At 69.5% G+C, this 20,251-nt stretch overlaps 5 protein-coding genes across 5 annotated transcripts in view; 2 read left to right on the top strand and 3 right to left on the bottom strand.

Annotated features, from left to right (window-relative positions):
- CHLNCDRAFT_49269 (hypothetical protein) overlaps positions 1-3,667 on the bottom strand; it is a gene marked incomplete at both ends in the record, with an annotated part of 3,796 nt that extends 129 nt beyond the window's left edge. The window contains 5 exons of the mRNA XM_005843042.1: positions 184-320; positions 468-804; positions 1,045-1,218; positions 1,641-1,862; positions 3,665-3,667. Coding sequence (XP_005843104.1) covers positions 184-320; positions 468-804; positions 1,045-1,218; positions 1,641-1,862; positions 3,665-3,667 — 873 coding nt within the window. The remainder of the gene's footprint in view (positions 1-183; positions 321-467; positions 805-1,044; positions 1,219-1,640; positions 1,863-3,664) is intronic.
- A 4,345-nt stretch (positions 3,668-8,012) lies between these two features.
- Positions 8,013-12,467, top strand: CHLNCDRAFT_37575 (hypothetical protein). The gene is made up of 11 exons (XM_005843078.1): positions 8,013-8,060; positions 8,173-8,199; positions 8,296-8,312; positions 8,727-8,824; positions 9,417-9,506; positions 10,261-10,381; positions 10,635-10,748; positions 10,999-11,103; positions 11,340-11,396; positions 11,732-11,821; positions 12,029-12,467. The coding sequence occupies exons 1-11, from the start codon at positions 8,054-8,056 to the stop codon at positions 12,188-12,190; spliced, it is 888 nt and encodes a 295-aa protein (XP_005843140.1). The 5' UTR covers positions 8,013-8,053; the 3' UTR covers positions 12,191-12,467.
- A 196-nt stretch (positions 12,468-12,663) lies between these two features.
- CHLNCDRAFT_141524 (hypothetical protein) lies at positions 12,664-14,007 on the bottom strand (the record flags this gene model as incomplete). Its single annotated transcript, XM_005843041.1, has 4 exons — positions 12,664-13,055; positions 13,236-13,341; positions 13,563-13,707; positions 13,913-14,007. The coding sequence occupies 4 exons, from the start codon at positions 14,005-14,007 to the stop codon at positions 12,664-12,666; spliced, it is 738 nt and encodes a 245-aa protein (XP_005843103.1).
- Positions 14,008-14,366: 359 nt separating this feature from the next.
- Positions 14,367-16,483, top strand: CHLNCDRAFT_141523 (expressed protein; the record flags this gene model as incomplete). The annotated part of the gene is made up of 6 exons (XM_005843077.1): positions 14,367-14,438; positions 14,606-14,776; positions 14,970-15,095; positions 15,429-15,619; positions 16,114-16,177; positions 16,292-16,483. The coding sequence occupies 6 exons, from the start codon at positions 14,367-14,369 to the stop codon at positions 16,481-16,483; spliced, it is 816 nt and encodes a 271-aa protein (XP_005843139.1).
- Positions 16,484-17,038: 555 nt separating this feature from the next.
- CHLNCDRAFT_37570 (serine hydroxymethyltransferase) overlaps positions 17,039-20,251 on the bottom strand; it is a 6,183-nt gene continuing 2,970 nt past the window's right edge. Inside the window, exons 11-19 of the mRNA XM_005843040.1 lie at positions 20,106-20,182; positions 19,783-19,875; positions 19,425-19,511; positions 19,088-19,195; positions 18,739-18,811; positions 18,400-18,508; positions 18,000-18,078; positions 17,801-17,854; positions 17,039-17,646 (exon numbers count right to left, since the gene is read on the bottom strand). Coding sequence (XP_005843102.1) covers positions 17,599-17,646; positions 17,801-17,854; positions 18,000-18,078; positions 18,400-18,508; positions 18,739-18,811; positions 19,088-19,195; positions 19,425-19,511; positions 19,783-19,875; positions 20,106-20,182 — 728 coding nt within the window. The 3' untranslated portion in view covers positions 17,039-17,598. The remainder of the gene's footprint in view (positions 17,647-17,800; positions 17,855-17,999; positions 18,079-18,399; positions 18,509-18,738; positions 18,812-19,087; positions 19,196-19,424; positions 19,512-19,782; positions 19,876-20,105; positions 20,183-20,251) is intronic.

Genomic DNA, 20,251 nt, shown 5'->3' with positions numbered 1-20,251 from the left:
GTGAGGGGGAGGTGGGGAGAGAAGGTGAGGGTGGTGGAGGGGCGGGCAGGCTGCTGGTGCAGGCAGGCAGGCAGGCAGGCAGGCTGCTGGCGCAGGCTCTGCTCTGCAGGCGCCTGCGCAGCGGCGCCGGCGCAGCGGGCACGCAGGGGAGGCGCGGCGTGGGCACGACGGCGCGCACCTGACGCCCAGGATGCCCTTGAGCGGGCCGTTGGCCGCCTCCCGGAAGGCCTCGTTCACCTCCTCGGCAAACGTCTTCTTCTCCACCTGGACCACCAGGTCCACCACAGACACGGTGGGGGTGGGCACGCGCAGCGCCACGCCTGCAGCGGGAGCGCGAGGGGTGAGGAGGCGGGAAGGAAGGGGTGCAAGGGGGGGAAAGGGAGTGAAGAAGGGCAAAGGCGTGCTGCCCTGCAGGCGTGCTGCCATGCCCCTGGCTGGCACATGCCCCAGGCCCAAGAAGAGCTCACCGTTGAGCTTGCCCTTGAGCTTGGGCAGCACCAGCGCGACGGCCTTGGCGGCGCCGGTAGTGGTGGGCACAATGTTGAGCGCGGCGGCGCGCGCGCGGCGCAGGTCGCGGTGCGACGCGTCCAGCAGGCGCTGGTCGCCCGTGTAGGAGTGGGTGGTGGTCATGGTGCCCTTGACGATGCCAAACTTCTCGTCCAGCACCTTGACAAAGGGCGCCAGGCAGTTGGTGGTGCAGGAGGCGTTGGAGATGATGGTGTCGCTGTGCTTGTAGTCGTCGGCGTTCACGCCCACCACGTAGGTGGGGATGCCGCTGCCCTTGGCGGGGGCGGTGATCAGCACCTGCGGGGGGCAAGGGGGAGGGGCGGGCACGGGAGGAGGCGGTGAGCGCAGGCGGGCGGGGGCTGAGCTGGCGCCTGGTTGGCGCTCCGGGGCCTGGGCAGGCCACGCGTGGGCAGGCGCCGGGCGTGCCCCGCGCCCCCGCTGCACGCCGGCAAAGCCGCGGCCCTGACCGTAGCTGTACGCCGCCGCAGCGCCGCCGCGAGCGCGCGGCGCAGCCGCGAGCGCAGCGCCGGCGCGCACCTTCTTGGCTCCCGCCTCGATGTGCTTGCCCGCGCCGGCCTCGTCGATGAACACGCCGGTGCCCTCGATGACCAGGTCGACCTTCATGTCGGCCCAGGGCAGCTTGGTGGGGTCGCGGGACGACACCACCTTGATCACCTTGCCGTTGATGGAGAAGGAGTCCTCGCTCACAATCTGCGGGACAGGGTGGGTAAGGGGAGGGGAGGAGTGGGTGAGGTGGCGGATGATGCGGGGAGGACCAGGAGGTTGAGCAGGAGGAGGAGAGGGAGGGGTGTGTCGCTGGGCGTGGCTGGAAGCCTGGGCTGGCGGAGGCTGGGAGGAGCGCACGCCCGGCGGGCTGGCGGCGGGAAGCAGGCACTACCACGGCACAGCGCAGGCGCGAGCGCTGTGCGGCGCCAGCCGGGCGAGCGGGCTGCGTGGGCCGCTGCTGCCCGCGGGCGGCCCTGCCGTGGGGGCTGCCACTGCGCCTCGCGGCGCCGGCGCGACGCGCCGCCGCATGCCGCCGCCGCCGGCTGCCGGCGCCTTATCCGCCGCGGCTGCGGGCTGCCCTGCGTGCCACCTCCCCGCGGAGCGTCCGCCCTCCTGCACCCTCTCACCTTGACATCAGCGTTGAAGGTGCCCATGGTGGAGTCGTACTTGAGCAGGTGAGAGGCCTGCTTGACACCACCAGAGTCGTTCACGGCCACAACCTCCAGGTTGGAGGCGTCGCCGCGGCCCTCCACGCAGCGCAGGAACTGGCGGCCGATGCGGCCGAAGCCGTTGATGGCCACCCGGATCTTCTTGGCAGACACGGTCACCTGCTTGCTGCCGGAGGCGGCCTGCGGGTGGGCAGGGGCGGGGCGGGCGGGAGCGGCGGATGAGCGCGTCAGCGCCCGCCTCGCACCGGCGGCGAGAGGCCGCATCGGCGGCCTGTTTTGCTCGGGAGGCTGCCCCGAGTTCTGATCACGCGGCAGGGAGCGGGCTGGGGTCCACATGCGGCCGCAGGGATGGGCTGATGCGTGTCGACACTCACGGTGGCGGTCTGGCCAGCCACGCGGCCGTGGAAGTCCTGGCCCTCGGCCTGGCCCAGCTTCACGACATGGGTGCTCTTGAAACCGGTGAAGTCACCGAAGGAGGACTGCAGGGGGTGGGATGTGGAGGTGGGTGCACAGGGATGGTGAGATGGCACCGCAAGGCGCGGCTGGGGCGTTGTGCTGCACCAAAGCCGGCTGTTTTGGCTCCCAGGTGGCTGATCCCGATGCTGGGGCCCGCGCATTGCGCCCCAGCGGGCCGCTGGCGCAAGTGCAGCGAGTGCACAGGGGCTGCCTGGCGGTGGAGGCTGCTCTGGGGCGACGGTGCATCGCCTAGAGCTTGCTCAAAGCGCTGCCAATTGGCTGTAAGCTGGTGGCAGGGGCAATGTGCCGCAGCAATTGCAGGCTCACCTTGCGCGCCTGGCGGACGCCAGCGACTTTCACGGCGGGTGCTGCCACGGCCTGCATGTTTGCTCAACTTCCCGGAAATGAGGGCGAGGCAGGCGTGGGCGTCGACTTTGATGGGAGGGAGGGCGCCTCATCACTCCCCCTGGGTCTTGGGCAACCCCGCCTGCATTCACACCGCCTGGGCAGAACCATTCAGCGCCTGGCGTGGACCTGCTCGCCTTGGGCTCAACTTGCAGCCAGTCCGCAGGCCCGCAAGCGCCCGTGGGCACCTGCAGGTGGTGCTGCAGCCCGCTGGCGGCAGCACCCGCCGCCGCTCCTGCCGCTGTGGGTTATCCACACTTCCAGAGGGTTTGCCGCTCATCCCTCGGCAGGGAGCACGCCCCTGTGACTTGTGGGGCGTCCGTGGCACCATCCAGGCCTTCCGCAGTCACCGGTGCAGGCAGGGGCACCTCTGTCGCACGTGACTGCCTCCCCGCCTCCCGCAGCCGCCACCTTCACGCCACCCGCAAGGGCGTCGGCAACCACCGCACCGTACGCAGCAAAGCGAGCCCAGGAACGTGGCGCAGTTACATGGCAGCAGGCTAGCCGGCAAGCAAGCGCAGCCGCTGGGCGGAACGTGATGCTGGGGCGCCGCACACACCACACGGTGTGGCGCCTTGGCCATGCTGGGGCGCCGCCGTCGCCGCCGCTACGCAGCATCGTCAATGTGCGCTGCAGCGGCCCAGTCTGCTGGGTTGCTGCCCAGCTTGCCTGGGTTCATTATGTTGAGTGGATCCAGGGCCTGCTTGATCGCGTGCATGGCCTGAAAGGCAGGACAGCGGGTGGAATGCTCTGGGCAGCTGTGTGGGTGAGCGAGTGGTGGTGACAAGTGGCTGCGGCGGTGGGCAAGGGCAGCAGCAGGCGGAAGGCCGCAGCAGAATGCCATCCCCACCCCGCACCTGCCGCGCTGAGTGCCGCAACCACGCCGCGCCGCAGCGGGCACGGGCAGCGAGCAGCCAGCGCCCCCTCCTCCCCTGCGGCAGCGGCACGCACGCAGGTGCAGGTGCGCCCCACGCGAAGCCGCCGCCCCCCGGCCACGGCCTGCAACTGCTGCCCACCTGCAGCGCCGCGCCGCCGTGCTCCCGCTCCAGGTGGGCCAGCTTGCCGTGCCCGATGCCGTGCTCCCCCGTGCAGGTGCCGCCCGCGTCCTGCGCCAGCCGCACCATCTCGTCCACGCACTGCCGCGCCCGCGCCACCTCCTCGCCGCTTGCAGCGTCGATGATGAGCAGCATGTGGAAGCTGCGGGGAGGGAGGAACAAGGGGGCGGTGCGTGCGTGTGTGTGTGATGGTGTGGGTGGGAGGTGTGTGGGAGGCGCATGAGGAGGAGGCAAGTCCCCCAGCAGGTGCGGCACGACAGCCAGCGAGAGGAGGCTGCAAAGGTGCCTGCGAAGGTCGTGCTGCGCCTGCTGCCGTGGCCCAGGCGGGCGGCCCCGCTCACTTGCCGTCGCCGACGTGGCCCACCAGCGGCGCCAGCAGGCCGTGCCGCCGGCACAGCTGCTGCGCCGCCAGCACCGTGTCGGTGAGCTGGGACAGCGGCACGCAGAGGTCAGTTGTGAAGCTGGCGCAGCCTGCGAGTTGGTTTGCCAAACAATTGCTTCGGTCGTGGTCAAGATAGGCTGCATAGGCCCAGACGGCCAAGCAAATGCGGGTTCTGGCAGCGGTGGCAGCAGTGCTGCAGAGCATCCAGATGGGGAACACCCAGGGGCGGCCTGCCTGCCCGCACCTGGCCGCAGCGCCTTGGCGGCATAATAAGCCGAGTGGCGGGCAGCCCACAGCCTCTTGCGATCCTCCTCCTTCTCTGCGCAACAAGGAGCAGACAGCAGCAGCTACCCAAAAATTGGGGTTGGGGGTGGGCACAGGCAGCCGCAGAACATGTGCCAATGCAGCAGCAGCAGCAGCAGCAGCAGCTGGGCATGCGCAGAGCCCGCCGGCGCGGGCGCACCCGCCCACGCGAAGCCGCTGCCGCCACAGCCTGCGGCGATGGCGCCGGCCGCCTTGGCCGCCTCCGCCACCGCGGCGGGGCAGCCATGGAACTCCAGGAACAGGTGGGGCGCCACTGGCAGGCTCGTCTTGCTGTACCGGTTTATGGCGTCCACCTGGGGCCAGCCAGGACAGGAGGGGGCGGGGGGTGGTCGCAAGGCGTGCAGGTGAGCACTTGGCGGTGGCTGATGCGCTGTGGGTCTGGCAGGCATCGGGCGCCGGCGGGGAAGGCAGGCAGGCAGGCAGGCCCAGCAGGCAGGCAGGCAGGAGGCAAGGCAGGCAGGCAGGCAAAGCAGGCAAGCAGGAGGCAAGGCAGGCAGGCCGGTGAAGCAGAGGAGGGGTGGGCAGCCCCTGGCCCCACCTGCAGCTCATCCAGCAGCTCGATGCGGGCCACCGGCACCCCGCTCTGCATCACAAGAGTGGCCGCCTCCACAGCGCCCTGCAACAACAGACGGGAGGGGCGCGCGCGTGTGCATGGTGTGTGTGGTTGTGTGGAGTGTGTGTGGAGGGATGGCGCTCAGGGGCAGTGAAAGTGGGTGGAAACGGGTGGTTGAAACACGGTCGCCGCTCCAATGCAACGACCGGCGGCGGGAGGCGCAGCAGCGCAGCGTCACCGCCCCGGGGCAGGCCCCGGCATGTGCCCCTCCCGCCCCGCCAGCTGCCCACGCCGTGGCTGCCCAGCCGCTCCCCGGCTCGCCTTGAGGTCCGCAAACGCGCAGACGGCGGCGGCCGCCGCCTCGGGCTGGCTGTGCAGGCGCAGCGCCACCTCGGTGATCACCCCCAGCGTGCCCTCGCTGCCCACCAGCAGCGCCGTCAGGTCGTAGCCGGCAGACGACTTGCGCACGCAGCGGCCTGCGGAGTGCGGCAGGCACGTGCGTGTGTGTGTGCGAGCGCGTGTGTGTGAGGCATGTGTGTGTGGGTGGGTGCGGTGTACAGGGGTGGGGCGAGGGGAGGGCGCAGGTGGGGTGCGTGCGCCAGCGATGGTGGCAACCGCCTCCTGCACACAGGCAAGCGGCCACCTGTCTGGATGATCTCGCCGCTGGGCAACACCACGGTGAGGGCCCGCACGTTGTCCCGCATGGTACCGTACCGTACCGCATTGGTGCCCGACGCCCTGCGGCAGTACAGGCCAGCATGCGGTTCACACGCAGAGCACAGACACGGCCCCACACTGCCCGACCGGTCCCACCTTCCGCCCATGGCACTGGGATCGCAGAGCAGGAGGCAGCAGCAGCAGCAGCACGGATGGCAGTTGGCAGCCGGGTGCGCAGGCAGGCAGGGGGCAGGCAGGCAGGCAGGCTGCAGCGCAGGCTGCCGCCCCACCTTGTGGCGGCCATGCCGCCCAGCGTGGCGTCCGCTCCCGGATCCACCTGCGGCCGCGAGGTGGTGTGCAGGCAAGGTGGGTGGCGGCTGCTTTGCTGCCACCACCGCATCCACCACTCTGCATGCACCCAACCATGACATACACACATACACACAAGCCACCATACACAAACACCCACCAGCAACACAACACTCGCACCCCCACCACCCCGCACACCCACGCACAACACACACGCCCAACGTGCTCACCGGGAAGAAGAGGCCTGTGTGGTGGAGGTGCTGGTTGAGCTGCAGGCGCGTCACGCCCGCCTGCACCCGGCAGTCCATGTCCTCTGGGCTGACCTGCACAGGTGGTACAGCAGGCGGTACTGCAGCAGCTGGCAGCTTCCCCGGGGGCCCACACCGCCTGCCTGGCCGTGGAGCAGCCAGCCAGGGCCCTTCGTTGGTACCGGCTGCACGGCGGTCCGCTATCCAGGCTACCCCGTACCTGCAGTACCCGATTCATGCGGGACATGTCCAGGCAGATCCCGCCCCGCAGCGCCGCCACGTGGCCCTCCAGGCTGGTCCCCACGCCGAACGGGATGATGGGCGTGCGGTGGGCCGCCGCCGCCCGAACGATGCGGGATACCTCCTCGCTGCTCTCAGGGAACAGCACCGCCTGTGGGAGCAGGTGGAGGGCGCAGGGCAAAGGAGATGGGATGGCAGGGTAAAGCCGGGTGCGCGTCGCTGCGGCAGCAAGCCGACAGCCGGAGCGGGCTGGCAGGGCACCTGTGGCGGCATGGGGCGGTGGAACGACTCGTCCCGCCTGCAAGGAGGGATGGGCCGCATGGAGATAGCATGACTAGCAGGTAGGCGGGCGGCCTGCTGCTACACGGCTGCACACGGCCTGCAATCAAACGGGCTGCCTGCTGCAGCAGGGGCCAGGCCATGCATGGCGGCTGCTGCCCGAGGCTGCCCCACCACCCCCTCCGTACCCGTGCTGCTCCAGCACCGCGGGTGATGTGGACATGCGGTCGCCCACAATGGCCTGGAGGTCGGCCTGAGGGGGAGTCGGCATGAAATGATGAGCGGATGCGGCGCGGCGTGGGAAGCGACACGGCGGCGCCAGCGCTCGGCGGGCCCTGTCAGCAAGCGTCCGTCACCTTCAGCGCGGGCTGCAGCGTGGCCAGCGATCTCCATAACGCCCATGTGTGCGCTGGGCGCCGCGCCGCGGCCCACATCGTGCGCAAGAGAGAGTTTGGTGTCGTGAACGCAACGCAAAGGTGTGCACCCTGTGTATTTGCAGTGGATTCGGGTCTTCGCACGGCAGGAACGAGGAGGAACGGGTCTTCGCACAGCAGGGGATGAAGAACCCGCCTGTCTTTGTCCCACCACCCGTCCGCCAGGTGGCTGTGTGCCGCAGGACAGGTGCTGCACGCTTGTTGGTGAGCCTACGTTGCTGAGGTGTTGCCTGATCCCTCACTGAAGAACATTTCAACTGATTGAGATTGAGCTCCGCTATTGAGTGTCTATGCAGCGCATCCAACATGAGTGCGTGGTGCGGCACGAGGGGCACTTGCAACTCTGCGTCCGCCCAAAGCGCCGCTCCCGGTGCCGATGCCAGTTGAGATCAGCAGTGCAGCACTGGCACAACCGGCGATGCTCGCAGCAGGGCAATCACGCTAACATCATTGGCATCATCACTGTTGGAGCCAAAGACGCTCCGTCTCCCCGCTTGTCACTCCGTCTCCCCCATGTCACGTGCCTGAGCAGCAGTGCCCATGCAAAGACTGATGTTGCATGCGATCGAGGATGCATTGAGGTGGACTGTGACCTCCAGGCAAAGCAGTCTTGCGTGCAAGGCCTGGTTGCAGAGGCTGCCATCGAGAGACCGACAGTGACGCCTCCCGCAGCGCCACGCCTCTGCCGCCGCCAGGAGAACGGACAGCCTTGTGGCTGTTCGGCGATGATCGGTCTGCAGTCTCCACGTACGAAGTGAAGTGAGAAGTGACCTTGCAGAGCGGAAAAGCCCCGATTGGCAGACATGTTGCGAGGGGCAGGGAGCACGAGGCGCCCGGATCATGCCCAAAACAAGCTTGCCCGAAGCACCGGCAACGACAGCGCGCTTGAGAATGCCATGTCCTGCCCTCAGGGCGGCGACGTCATTGCCGCGCGCCTTCTACCCTGGTCCGGCTCTTGGGCGCGCACCCCGCCTGCCTCGCTCCTTTCACCTGGACTATCCAGGCAGCCAGAGGGCACGAGTTGGCACGATGGCGCGTGAGTAGAGCTGCTGGGGCCTGCATGATGGCTCTGCTGCATGTCATGGCGCTGCCGGGGGCGCCGCTGGGAGTCTCACTGGTTCCCCATGAACCCCTGACCCCACATGCAGTGACGAAGGTGCAGAAGGGCTCAGCGTGTAAGTGGTGCCGCCGTGGCCTGGGCGTTTGCGGGGCCTGGCCGCCCTGTTTGGCGGTGCTTCGATGCTGAGCCGCTCTCTTCTTTGTCCCTGCAGACTTCTCCCGCTACCAGGTGGGCAAAGGAGGCCAGACGCAGCAGGCTGGGCTCTCTTGCTGCGTCTACAGGGCCAGCAGCAGCGGCCGGCGAGGGCAGCGTGGGGTGGAGGAGCGAGGGCAGCCGGCGGGGGCCTGCATGCAGCCGCAGGGGCGGCCATGCCGCCCGCCACCCGTGCAGCTGCGAGGCCCCGGCTGCAGCACGCAGCAGCGGGAAGAGCGGCGCGGGGCTGGAGAGGGGGCCGGCAGGGCTTCAGACAGAGCTGCAGCCGGCCGGCGGGCTGCCAGCGCATCCCGGCCCGCCCGCCGCCTGCGCCTCGCCCACAGCCCTGCCGCAGTGTTGCCTGCGCTGCTGCCGCTGCCGTTTCGCCTGCTGCTGCCGCTGTTGTGCCTGCCATGAGCCTGCTGCCCGGCGCGCTCTTGATGCGAGCAGGTGAAGTACAAGCGGCGGCGGGCCGGCAAGACCGACTACCGCGCCCGCCTGCGGATGTGCACCCAGGACAAGAACAAGTACAACACGCCCAAGTACAGGTGAAGCCCCCCCCTGCTGTTGAACAATTGCTTTGTTCTTGTCTCGTTTTGTTGTATGCTACCCAGATGGGGGATTGCTGCAGCAGCCTGTGACGACGCGCGCTCGTTTGCCGGCCGGGTGGCTGGTGGCGGTGCCGGCATGCTGACGGCGCGAGGGCTGGCAGCGTGGGCGGCATGGAGGCTGGTTCGGGCGAGGGCACAGCATGCAGCAGGCTACTGAAAACGGCAGCGCAGCTGGATTGCTCGGCTGTAGGGCAGCCTGAGCTGCTGGGAATGCGTGGCGGCAGGCGCCGGGCTGGCGGTGTGGCAGGACGGGGGCTGGCTGGCAGCGTGGCTGGAGGCTCGCCTGCAGCACTCGCGCAGCCGGCAGCGGCCGCGCATGCACAGCTGCCCGCGCGCGGCGCGGCAGCAGCCAGCCGCAGCTGGGCAGCCGCGGCAGCGCATGGGGCCCGTTCGGGGGAGCGCCAGCAGCCGGCCGCCGTCCCCAGCCACCCACTCCCCTTCGCCCCCACCCCACCCTGGCTTCGGCCCCTTGCCCACGCCGCCCACGCCAACCCCGCCCCCTGCCCGCCCCGTTGTTTGTGTGCCGCAGGCTGGTGGTGCGCTTCACCAACCGCACCGTGGTGTGCCAGGTGGCGTACGCCACCATGGCCGGCGACAAGGTCATCTGCGCGGCGTACAGGTGCGCCCCCGCCCCCCGCCCCCGCTCGCACACCCGCCTTCCCTCCTGCTGCACACACTTCCGCTGTGCACGCCAAGCTGCCTGCGGCCGCCTGCCGTTGCCGCACTGCCGCTGCTCTCCGCTGCCCTCCGCTGTTCGCTGCCGCCGCGCCGTATGCGTGCGTGGTGTGGTGTGCTGCTGGGGCGGCTTCCGCGCCGGCGCTGGCCCGCCGCGGCCTGGGTGGAGGGAGGTGATGGGGATGGGAGCGGCGCAGCGCGGTCCGGCCAGCAGGCGGCCATGCCCCGGCGGATGCCTGCGGCTGCTGGCGGCGGCTGAAGATTGGCAGCCAGCTGGGCAGGGAGGCAGCTCGCCCTACCTGGGCGATAGCGGAGCTCTGCCTGCATGGCGCTGGCGGCGCATGCGGCGGGAACCCTGGGGCTGCCGCCGTCCCCGATGGGACAGGCACAGAGCGGCGCACGCAGGCTGGCAGCAGCTGCGCCAGCTGGCATGCGCCGCTCTCTGCCGCATGCCATCGGGCCGCCGCCAGCCCCTCCCTCGGCTCCCGTCGGCGGCGCGCTCCCGCGGCGGGGCAGCACGCACGCCCCCCCGGCTGCCAGCACAGCACCCAGCCGCCTCCTGTGCCGCCGCCGCCCTTGCTGCCGCTGCCGCCGCCGCCGCCGCTCCCCGCTTTGCCCCAGCACCACCCCGCTCGCTCGCTCCCTGCTCTTCACCGCCCTCTTCCTTTCCTTCCTCCCTCCCTCCCTCCTCCCCGCAGCTCCGAGCTGCCGCGCTACGGCCTGAAGGTGGGCCTCACCAACTACGCCGCCGCCTACTGCACCGGCCTGCTGGTGGCGCGCCGCATGCTCAACAAGCTGGGGCTGGACAAGCACTACGAGGTGAGGGGCCCGGGCGGGGGCTGGTGCGGGGGTGCTGCTGGTGGTGGTGGCGCTGCTGGTGCTGCTGCGGCCCCTGCCCAACCGCAGCGCACCACCCCCACCCGCGCCGCAACACCACCCACCCACCCACACTCTCACACACACACACGCACACACACACGTGCTGCCATACACACACACACACACACACACACACTTCCACCCCCCCCACACACACACGTGCTGACATGCCCACCTCCACAACCCCCTGCAGGGCAACACCGAGGATGTGGGTGAGGACTACAATGTGGAGGCCGAGGACGACGCGCCCCGCCCCTTCCAGTGCATCCTCGACGCCGGACTCAAGCGCACCTCCACCGGCTCCAAGGTGGGGCCGGGGCGGGGCGGGGCCGTCAGCTGGGCTGGGCTGGGTGGGGAGCCGGCGGCTCGGCTGGGGCTGCTGCCGGCGCCGGGCGAGCCGCGGCAACGCACGCAGTGCACAGTGTTGTGTCTTCTTATCCTCACATGCACGTGCCCACGCCCGGCTCGCCGCCAGCCCCCTTACTCACCGCGCCCGCACCCCTGCCTCCCTCCCCTCCCTTTCCCCCGCCCCGCCTCCCCGCCGCCGCCCCCCGCAGGTGTTTGCCGCGCTCAAGGGCGCGCTGGACGGCGGCCTGGACATCCCTCACAACGAGAAGCGCTTTGTGGGCTTCGACCCCGACTCCAAGGAGTTTGACGCCGAGGTGGGCTGGGGTGGGCTGGTGTGGTGTGGTGTGGTGTGGGCTGTCTGGCTGGCTGTCTGGCTGGCTTAGGGTTTAGGTTTTGGGGTTGGGTGGCTGGCTGGCGGGGCGGGGTGGGGAGGGGTGGGGTGGGCGCCAGGTGTGACGCCGAGGTGGGCTGATAGTTTCTTGTTCAACTTAGCGGTTTTGCTGGCCGGCTGATCCAGAAATACTGCCGCCGCTGCCATGTTGTACCGCAGGTGCTGCGCAAGTACATCTACGGCGGTCACGTGGGCGAGTACATGGAGGAGATGCAGGTGGGCGGGCGGGCGGGCGATTATTTGTTTATTGTGTGCATATGTAGTAAGCCTGGCGCTGCGGGCCTTGTGGGGGGGGCAGAACTTGGCAGCGTGGCGACCCGAGCCCGGGCGCTCCTTTAGGAAGCACCCGGGCAGGCCTCGGTGCCGCTGCGGCGCCCAGCCAGCCGGGGCCGGCCGCTCCTGCACCCGGACTCGGCATGGGAGACGGGCGCCGCGGGCGCGCGAGGCATCGCCCTCACACAGCTTCGCCTCGCCGCTCTGCAGCGCTGCCGCTCATCGCCGGCCCGCGCCCCTGCCCCTCCCTGCGCCCCGCCTCTTGCCGCCGCCCGCAGGAGGAGGACCCTGAGAAGTACACCGCGCACTTTGCCGAGTACCTCAAGGCGGGGCTGGAGTCTGACGACCTGGAGGACATGTACACCAAGGTACCGCTGCAGTACCACCGGCACCGTACCGCCGGTGCCGTACTGCTGGGACAAACGGCGCCGCCGCGCGCGGTGCCGGCGTGCCTGGCGTGCCTGGCGCACGCCGGCCCGTTGCCTGCCCGTCTGGGGCCCCTGCCGTGCTGCTTTGCCACTCACCCGCCTTGCCCGCCTGCCTTGTGCGTGTGTGCGTGTGTGTTGTGCGCGCAGGTGCACGACGCGATCCGCGCCGACCCCGCGCCGCAGCTCAAGGCCCGCAGCAAGCCCGCGGAGTCCAAGCGGTGGAAGGAGGTGAAGCTGACGTATGAGCAGCGCAAGGACAAGCTCAAGGCGAAGCTGTCGGAGCTGATGGCCGGGGAGGACGACGAGTGAAGAAAGAGCCGGGAAGGGGTTTTGACCGGCGGTCAACGGCCGACGCGCGGCCGGCGGCCGGCACCCCGCGCCAAGGTTTCGGGCGGCGGCTAGACCCAGAAAAAGCCGGCGCGATGCAGCAGCCAGGCCGCGGTGGCGCCCTCCCCTGGAGCCGGAGTCTCAGGATGGGCCCGTGCGCGGCGGTGGCAGAGTTCAGGGGCCGGGGGCGCGGCGCTGCCTGCGCACCCCACCCCTGCCTTGCCTGCCTTGCCCTCTTGTAAGGCAAACACACCCGCAACACGACGGTGGTGGCTGGTGGAGGGCGCAGCCTACAGGCGGCCACTGCTGGTTGGTTGAACCGGCGCCAGCATTGCACAAGCATAGGCAAGGAGGGTTTGGAGGGCAGTTCTTTCCCAAGGATAACAGGCAAGGAGGGTTTAGAGGGCAGTTCTTTCCCAAGGATAACAAATTCTCGGGAGGTGAAAGAGAGGAGATCACTGAGCAGCGGCATGCTCCGCTTCCGCCTCCGTTCCTCCGGCCCCAGTGCCGCCGCCCCTACCGCTCCCACCGCCCTCGTTGGCGCTGCTCCTGCCTCCATCATTCTCATCGCTGCTGCCGCCGCTGCTGCTGTCCGAACTGGCAGCGCCGCTGCCACCGTCTGTGCCTCCGCTCTGAGGTGTGGCCTGCGTGGCAGCCGCTGCAGCGTCCGCCTCGGCATGGTCACCTCCGCTGCCGCTGGTGCCTTCCTCGCTGCTGGCTCTGCCAACCTCCACGCTGCTGCCGCTGGGTTGCACGCTGCTGGCGGCGCTGCCGGCTCCCCCGAGGCCGCCGCCGCCGCCGCCGGCGGCATCCCCGATTGCGACGTCCGCCGGCAGCCGGATCCAGGCTGCAGCAGGGGCAAGCGGCAGGCAGGTAGGCAGGCAGGCAGCGGGTCGCCAAGCCACAGACCACGATGCGGCTACCGCACCGCAGGCACCACTGCCACTGCCACCGCCACAGGCGGGCGCGTGCTGTCTTCCTCTGTCCATTCCAAGCTGTGCTTCCAAGCTGTGCCACAGGCCCTCACCCAGGTCCACGGGCCGGTCCCAGCTGGAGGACTGGGTCTCTTGGTTGAAGTAATAGACGCGCCGCTGGTCCGCGCTCCACAGCTCCACCCACACAAAGCGGTAGTCCTGCGGTGCGGGCGAGGCGCGCGTGCGGGGCAGGCGGGGAGGGCGGGGCCGCATGTGCGGGGCGGGGGATCACGGGTGTGGGGCGGGCAGACGGCAGGCAGGCGAGTGGCAGGCGGCATGCAGGGCGCAGCAGGCAGCAGGCAGGAGGCAGAGGCAGCAGGCAGGAGGCAGGAGGCAGGAGGCAGAGGCTGGCATGGGGCATGAAGGCATGCAGGGCTCACAATGTTGACGGGACCTGGCCCCGGGTCGTCCTGCCACTCCCCCGCCGCGCTCAGCCAGTGCCGCTTGCCGCGCTCGTCCAGGTAGGGCGCGCCCCCGGGGTCCTCCTCCTGCCGCCGCCCGCTGAGCGTGTTGAAGAAGGTCCAGCTGCGTGGCGGGAGGCGGAGGAAGGGCGGGGCGCGGGCGAGGTGCGGCAGTGAGGGGCCAGGCGGCAGCAGCAGGCCTACCAAGCGGGTGGCGACAGACAAGGGGCGAGGAACCCACAGGGATTGCCTCGCAGGCTGGCGACCAACCAACTGCTGCCTGAAAGCTGTCCAGAGCTGATACCGCTGCCGCCCGGCGGGCCGCTCACCGCGTCTCCAAAGGGTGCGGCAACTTCACCGGCTCCGCCTCCGTCCCCAGGTGCTCCGTGGCATGACCATCCTCTGCGGCTGGCGCACCAGGCATCAAAGCCAGCAGCCCTAACAAGAGGAGGAGATGCCGCGACATGCGGGTTTCTGGGCGGTTTGCGCTGAGGCAGCAGCGAATGTGCAGCTCAAAGTATGGAATCGATCGACCTCAGAGGCCGCGCAGGGGAAATCGAGTGCTCCTGCTCTGCGTGAAGTGCTCATTTCGTCGCTCAGGTCATGGGGAGCCCACGCGGGCCGCCGCAGCCATTCTGCGCATCAAGTCAGCACCCTAACCACTGCACATCCATCTCCTGGCAGCTACACGCTGTAGCACCGACGCCGGCAAGACCACGGCGGTTCCTTCCTTGCTCGCTGCGACACCCCGACAAGCATAGCCACACACCCTACATGCGATCAATGTCCATACGGACCACGGCCAGGCCCCTCGGGGTGCCCGGCCGCGCCGTTCGGCAGTCGCGGACCTCTCGCGTGAGTTTCCTCTGAGAGGAAGCCGCCCCGCCTCTCGAGCAGGCGTGCAGTGGCCCCAAGCAGCATCCCACGCCGATGTCAGGTCCTGGAGCCTGCGCCGCAGCCTGCAGCCAGGCGCCAGCCCTTGGCGACACTCGCCCGCCACCTCCCGCCGCCGCCGCCTGCAGGTCCTGGCCTCGGCCACCCCGGAGCCTGCCCCCACCCGCTACACCACCCGGCTGGAGCACATGGACACCGTCCTGCTGCACCCCTGGCATGACCTGGACCTAGCCGAGAGCGAGCTGAGCTCGTACTGCTCCACCCTGGGCCCCGACGCCGCCACGGAAAAGTGCTGGCAGGTGGGTGTGGGCCCAGCGGCTGCGGGCCAGGAGCCGCACGCCGCGGCAGCCCTGCTCCGCTGCGCACAAGCACACCGCATCCCCGCATCCCCAACAGTTCCCGTCCCATCCTGGCATCAGCGACGCTCCCCTCCCTCTGCATCCACGCCCGTCCCCTGCCCCTCACCTCCTCTGGCACCTCCTGCGGGCGCAGGCCTACTCCTTCCTGGAGCGCAAGCGGGACCAGGCCAAGGCGGGGTGCGACCTGGAGCAGGCTCCAGGCTGCGCCGACCTGGAGCGCCTCAATGACATGACGCACCAGCTGCTGTGCACCGGCAGCGTGAGTGTGCCTTGGCCTGGGCCCATCCTGCACATCCCGCCTGTGCCTGGCCTGTGCCTGGCCTGTGCCGGGGCCGGGGCCGGGGCGCAGCTGTGGAGCTGCACCGCCAGCACGAGCGCCGCTGCCACCGCTGCTCTGCCACCCGTGCGGGTGTAACACAGCTGCAGCAGCGGCGTAGCGCTCCTGCGCCGGCAGCCCACCCCGCCGCCTGGCCTCCCTCTTTGAGCACGGTTTTGAGCCAAGGGGGCCCTGCTCCCAGCACCCCCGCCGCAGCCCTCGCCCTGCTCCCAGCTTCACCCCACGCTTTCTTCCCTCCCGCTGCCTCCCCGGCAGATGGACGATTTGGTGGCCACCTTCTCCTCCCTAGCTCGCGTGGAAGAGCTGCGCGCGGCACGGGGCGCCACGCCGCAGCAGCTGCAGCAGGAGGCGGCCCAGGCGGCGGCGCCGGGGGAGGCCGGCGCCAGCAAGCAGCCCGACGCCGTGCATGCGCTGTTCAGTAGACTGGACACAGATGGGGACGGCAAGTGAGCCTGGTTGCTGCCCGGGTTTGCGAGTGTGGCTGCTGCCAACTCTGGTCTTTTTGGTGGCGGCGCTGGCTGCCACGGCTGCTGCTGCTGCTGCTGCCGCTGCTGCCTGCTGGCTGCACACCCCTCCCGCTGCTCTCGCTTGGTCTGCCAGCAGGGACGGCAAGCGGGTCTGCTGGCCGTTGCCGAACTGGTGTGTGTTGGGATGAATGTGTGTGCACCCTGGTAGCCGCTGGTCATCCCTGGGCCAGCTGCTTTGGCCCAGTGCTGGCCAGCCACGCCAGCACCGCACATTCATGCCAACGCGCACCAGCTCAGCAACGGCGGCCACCCCGCCGTCATCCCCCTGCTGCTGCTCGCTGCCGCGGCTGGCTGGCTGCCGCCTGTGCCGTGCCTCCAGCTATGCTCCGCACCGACCCCCCCACCTGCCCTCCCGACTGTCTGCCTGCCTGCCCGCCTGCCTGCCTGATTGCCTGCCCCCTGCCCTCCTGCAGGCTCTCGTTGGTCCAGCTGAGGCAGGGGATGGCGCTTCTGGGGCAGGAGCTGGATGGCGACACGGTGAGGGCAGGGCACGCTTGCAGCCCCTCACCCACCTGCATCCCCCTGTCCCCCTCCCCTCTCCCCCATCCCCACTGTTGGTCCCCCTGCGGTCCCCCCCTCGCTCCCCCGCAGGCCGCCCTGATTGGCGAGGCCATGGATTGGCAGGGCGGGGAGGGTATCGACGAGCAGCAGTTCCGCGACACGCTGGACGCCGAGCGCCTCAACTCGCACAGCCAGGTGGCCACCATGTGGCGCCGCCACCACCCCTGCCGCCCCGCCTGGTGGAGCGATGCGCCCGCGGGCAAGGGTAGCATGCTGTCCTGACTGTCCTGAGCCTGGGGGGTGTCCATCCGTGCCTGGCCAGCCTGTTAGGCTTGCGGACGCCTACAGAAGCGGGCCGTGCCGGTGCTGCCGGTGCCACCCGCGCAACCCCAAGCCCTGTGTGTTTTTATGTATGATAAACGACGCCTAGTGCCTATTGCCATCACAATCACATCACAGTGCCCCACCATTTTTTAATTTTGAGCGCCGCCAGCTGATTCGACTGCTTTGGCATGCTTTGTTCGTCTGCCCCGCCGGCCCCCTCGGCCCGCCCCCACAGATTTGGCACTTTCATATGGGACGCGCGTTTTTCCCTCGACTGCCCAGCGCGCCTGTTCTTTCAACACTGATTTGCGGCTGCAGTGCCGCCACCCCCCCATGCATGCATGTGATCTTATGCAATGCGGCGGCCAGCTCCCATTGACATGCCCTGCTTTCATCGATTGATTGATCGGTTGTCCTGGGTGTGAATCGCCTTCCGCCCAGGCTGCTGCATTGGGGTGGAGGAGGTCGTGGCAGCTTGAGTCATGATCAGCAGGACCCGGGCTCAGCCCAAACAACCCTTGCATGCATTACATGGTGCCAGCGGAGGCCCAAACGGCATGGGGGCCGACAGGTGTCTTTCTTGACCGAAATAGCAACATGGATGCATAACACGTGGGGTGTGGTGAGGGGACATGGCGTTGGGTGGTTGGCCGGCAGGGGCCGGCGGGGGCGCAGCCCGGCAGCCTTCTGGCCGCCGCCATGCGCCGCTGCCGGGCCCCGAGACTGCTCGACCTGTGTGCTGATGGGCGGTTTCCGGGATTGGGATAAAAATCCAAGGAAATCAAATGGACAAGTGGGGCAAAAAGTGGTGCAGGGCGAGATGAGGCGGGCGGCTCGGACGCACAGGCCGTGCCAGCGTGGGCGTGCCCAATAAATGTGTGTGCTGATGTGGTGTGGGGTGCGTGTCTCTCCGCGATGCAAGCCGGGCTGTCCGCACCGGCGCATGCTGCTGCTGCTGCTGCTGCTGCTCTGAGGCAAGCCGTCCCGTGCAGGGGCCCGGGGCGCTGCCCTCCAGAAGGGGCTCCCGCATCCGGCTGCTCAGGCCTTGTGCCGCATGCTGCGGTACCACCGGCTCAGTCCTTATACCGCATGGTTGCCTTCTCAAAGCCCACCGTGGGGAACTGCGGGGCCAGCCAGGCAAAGGACATGCTGTGTCTGTGACTGCACGCATCGGCCAGGCAAGGCAGACCAGCCGGCCGGCAACCTCACACTACGAACAGCCCTTGCCGCTGCCTCTATGGAAAGAGGCACATGGAGAGCGGCCCACACGCGCACCTGCTTGGCAAAGTCCTCGACCTCCCGCCGCAGCGCGCCCAGCGCGACGGGCTCCTGCACAGCGCACAGCGCGCGGCGCACGCGCGGCGCGGTGACGGGCCGGCCCGACGCACGCACCAGCGACACCGCAGCAGCAGCGGCACTAACCACCAACCAACACCGGCATGCACAACCACCTGCACACCACCACCAACCCCACCTCCTTCTCCAGCGCCTCCCGGAAGTCCTTGAGCTTGGGCCCGCTGCTCTTCTTGAGGTCGGCGGCAATCTGCACCGCCCTGCAGGCGCGGCAACACACACACCGCGAGGGACGCGGCAGCGAGGGGGCTGGTCAGAGGAGGGTGGGGCAGCAGGGCGGGGGCATGCACAGCCCCTGGCTGCGCAGCGGGCGCCGGTGGCGCTGCACCCGAAGCCTGACCGGCGGTTGTCTGCACGAGGTACACCTGAAGTGACGGCTGTACGCTCCCGGAGCAGCCCTGCCCCTACCACTCAGCCTGTGCCCCAAGCCCGCCCGCCTGTCCACCACCAAACTGCGTGCCCAGCCGCAGCCACCCCGGCGCGTGCCTCGGCCCCCAGCACCCCTCTCCCAGCCCACCCACCTGTCCACAAACTGCGCCACCTGCTCAAAGTCGGGCTCGATGAAGCCGCGGGAGGTGAGGGCGGGGGAGCCCATGCGCAGGCCGCCGGGCACCATGGCGCTCACGTCGCCTGCGGGGGGTGGCAGGGGCGGGGCCGGTGAGGACACAGGCTGGCTGGTGCATGCGGCCTTGCGGCGGCGGGTTGCGGAGAGGAGCGGGAGCGAGGGACAGGGGGGCTCGGCCCGTTGGAGGGCAGATGGGCGAGGGGATGCTGCCAGGCTGGGGCACGAGCCGCTGAGAGCGGCGCGCGGCATGCGCACGGGCAGGCAGGCCGCCCGGCCCGCCAGGCTGGCAGCTGACCTGGCACGGTGTTCTTGTTTGCTGCAATGTGGGCCAGCTCCAGCACACGCTCCACGCGGGAGCCGTCCACGCCCTGCATGGAGGGAATGGACGCACAAAAGGAGTCAGTCATACAGTCGGGCGGTTGGGCGGGCAGGGCGGGCGGCGCGTCGGCCACTCTGCAGCCTTTGTGTGCCCTGCCCATGCTGACTGGGCACTGCAAAAAGCAAAGGTGCCCAACTGGAGGGCGGGAGCCACAGCCGGAAGCCGGCCCCGCCCTGCAGCGGCCCCCAAAGCTTTCCCAGCAAAGCGGGAGCCCCAAGCGAAAGCAGCACCAAAGTAAGACCCAGCGGCAGGTGAGGAGGGGCACCTTGGGCCGCAGGTCTGCCAGCACGATGTGGTTGTCGGTGCCGCCCGACACGAGGGCAAAGCCGCGCTGCTGCAGGCCCTTGGCCAGCGCCTGGCTGTTGCGCAGCACCTGCGCGGCGCGGGGGGCCGGGCGGTTTGTGTTAGGGCGGCGGCGGCGGCGAGCGCTCTGTGCCTTGGGCTGTGGCCACCGCACACGACACACCACCGAACGCGATACCACCACACACGATACCATACGGTGATACCCGAGGCGTGGGCTGCATTAGGTGCCAGTCCCCCTCCCCACCCCACCCCACCCCACCCACCACACATACCACCACCACCACCCCTCCTCCCACCTGCTCCTGGTACGCCTTGAACTCGGGTGTGGTCGCCTGCTTGAGAGCGCAGGCCAGGCCAGAGATGGTGTGGTTGTGGGGGCCGCCCTGCGGCAGGGGCAGGGGCAGCGCAGGGTCGGGGGTCGGGGGCGCTGGAGCGAGCACGCCAGGGGCGAATCGGGCCGCGGCGGCAGGCAGGCAGGGGGGTGGCGAAATCACAGAGGGGCCCTCTGCCCGGGCACGCCCCGCTCCTCCCTCCACCCTGGGCGGTTGAGAGCCCACCCGCCCAGCCACCCACACGCTACACGCGCCCCGCCCTTCCCTCCACTCTAGGTGATTGAGAGGTCACCCGCTCAGCCACCCACGCGCTACGCGCTACGCGCCCCGCGCTTGCCTGCAGCCCCGGGAAGACGGCAAAGTTGATGGGGGTCTCCAGGTCGTACATGATGGGGTTGCCCTTCTTGTCGGTGCCCTGCGGTACGGGCGGTACGGGTGGTGCAGCGGTACTATCAACAAGGCGCAGTGAGGCACGGGGAAGCACGGCTTGGGGAGGGGCTGGGGGGGGAGGCTGGGAGCCAGCTAGCTGCGGAGCGGCCCACCTCGTGCCCGTCGGCCACCCTTCCCACCCCCGCACGCGGCAGCGACGCAGCAACGCACGTGCAGGCACGCGTTGGTACTGCATTGCGGCGTGGCCCCACCCACCTTCTGGCCCTTGCGGTAGAAGATCATGGCGCCGCGCGGACCCCGCAGGCTCTTGTGGGTGGTGGTGGTCACGACGTCTGCGTAGTCAAAGGGCGAGGGCACGATGCCCGCCGCCACCAGCCCCGAGATGTGCGCCATGTCAGCCA

Source organism: Chlorella variabilis (assembly GCF_000147415.1).
Source record: "Chlorella variabilis unplaced genomic scaffold CHLNCscaffold_35, whole genome shotgun sequence".
In the NCBI taxonomy this organism is placed as follows: domain Eukaryota; kingdom Viridiplantae; phylum Chlorophyta; class Trebouxiophyceae; order Chlorellales; family Chlorellaceae; genus Chlorella; species Chlorella variabilis.
This window is presented reverse-complemented; position numbering and strand designations above follow the sequence as displayed.

Coding starts and splice junctions, on each gene's coding strand:
- CHLNCDRAFT_37575 (XM_005843078.1), top strand. Junction 11,397..11,731: donor AGTACATGGAGGAGATGCAG/GTGGGCGGGCGG, acceptor CGCCGCCCGCAG/GAGGAGGACCCTGAGAAGTA. Junction 11,822..12,028: donor TGGAGGACATGTACACCAAG/GTACCGCTGCAG, acceptor TTGTGCGCGCAG/GTGCACGACGCGATCCGCGC.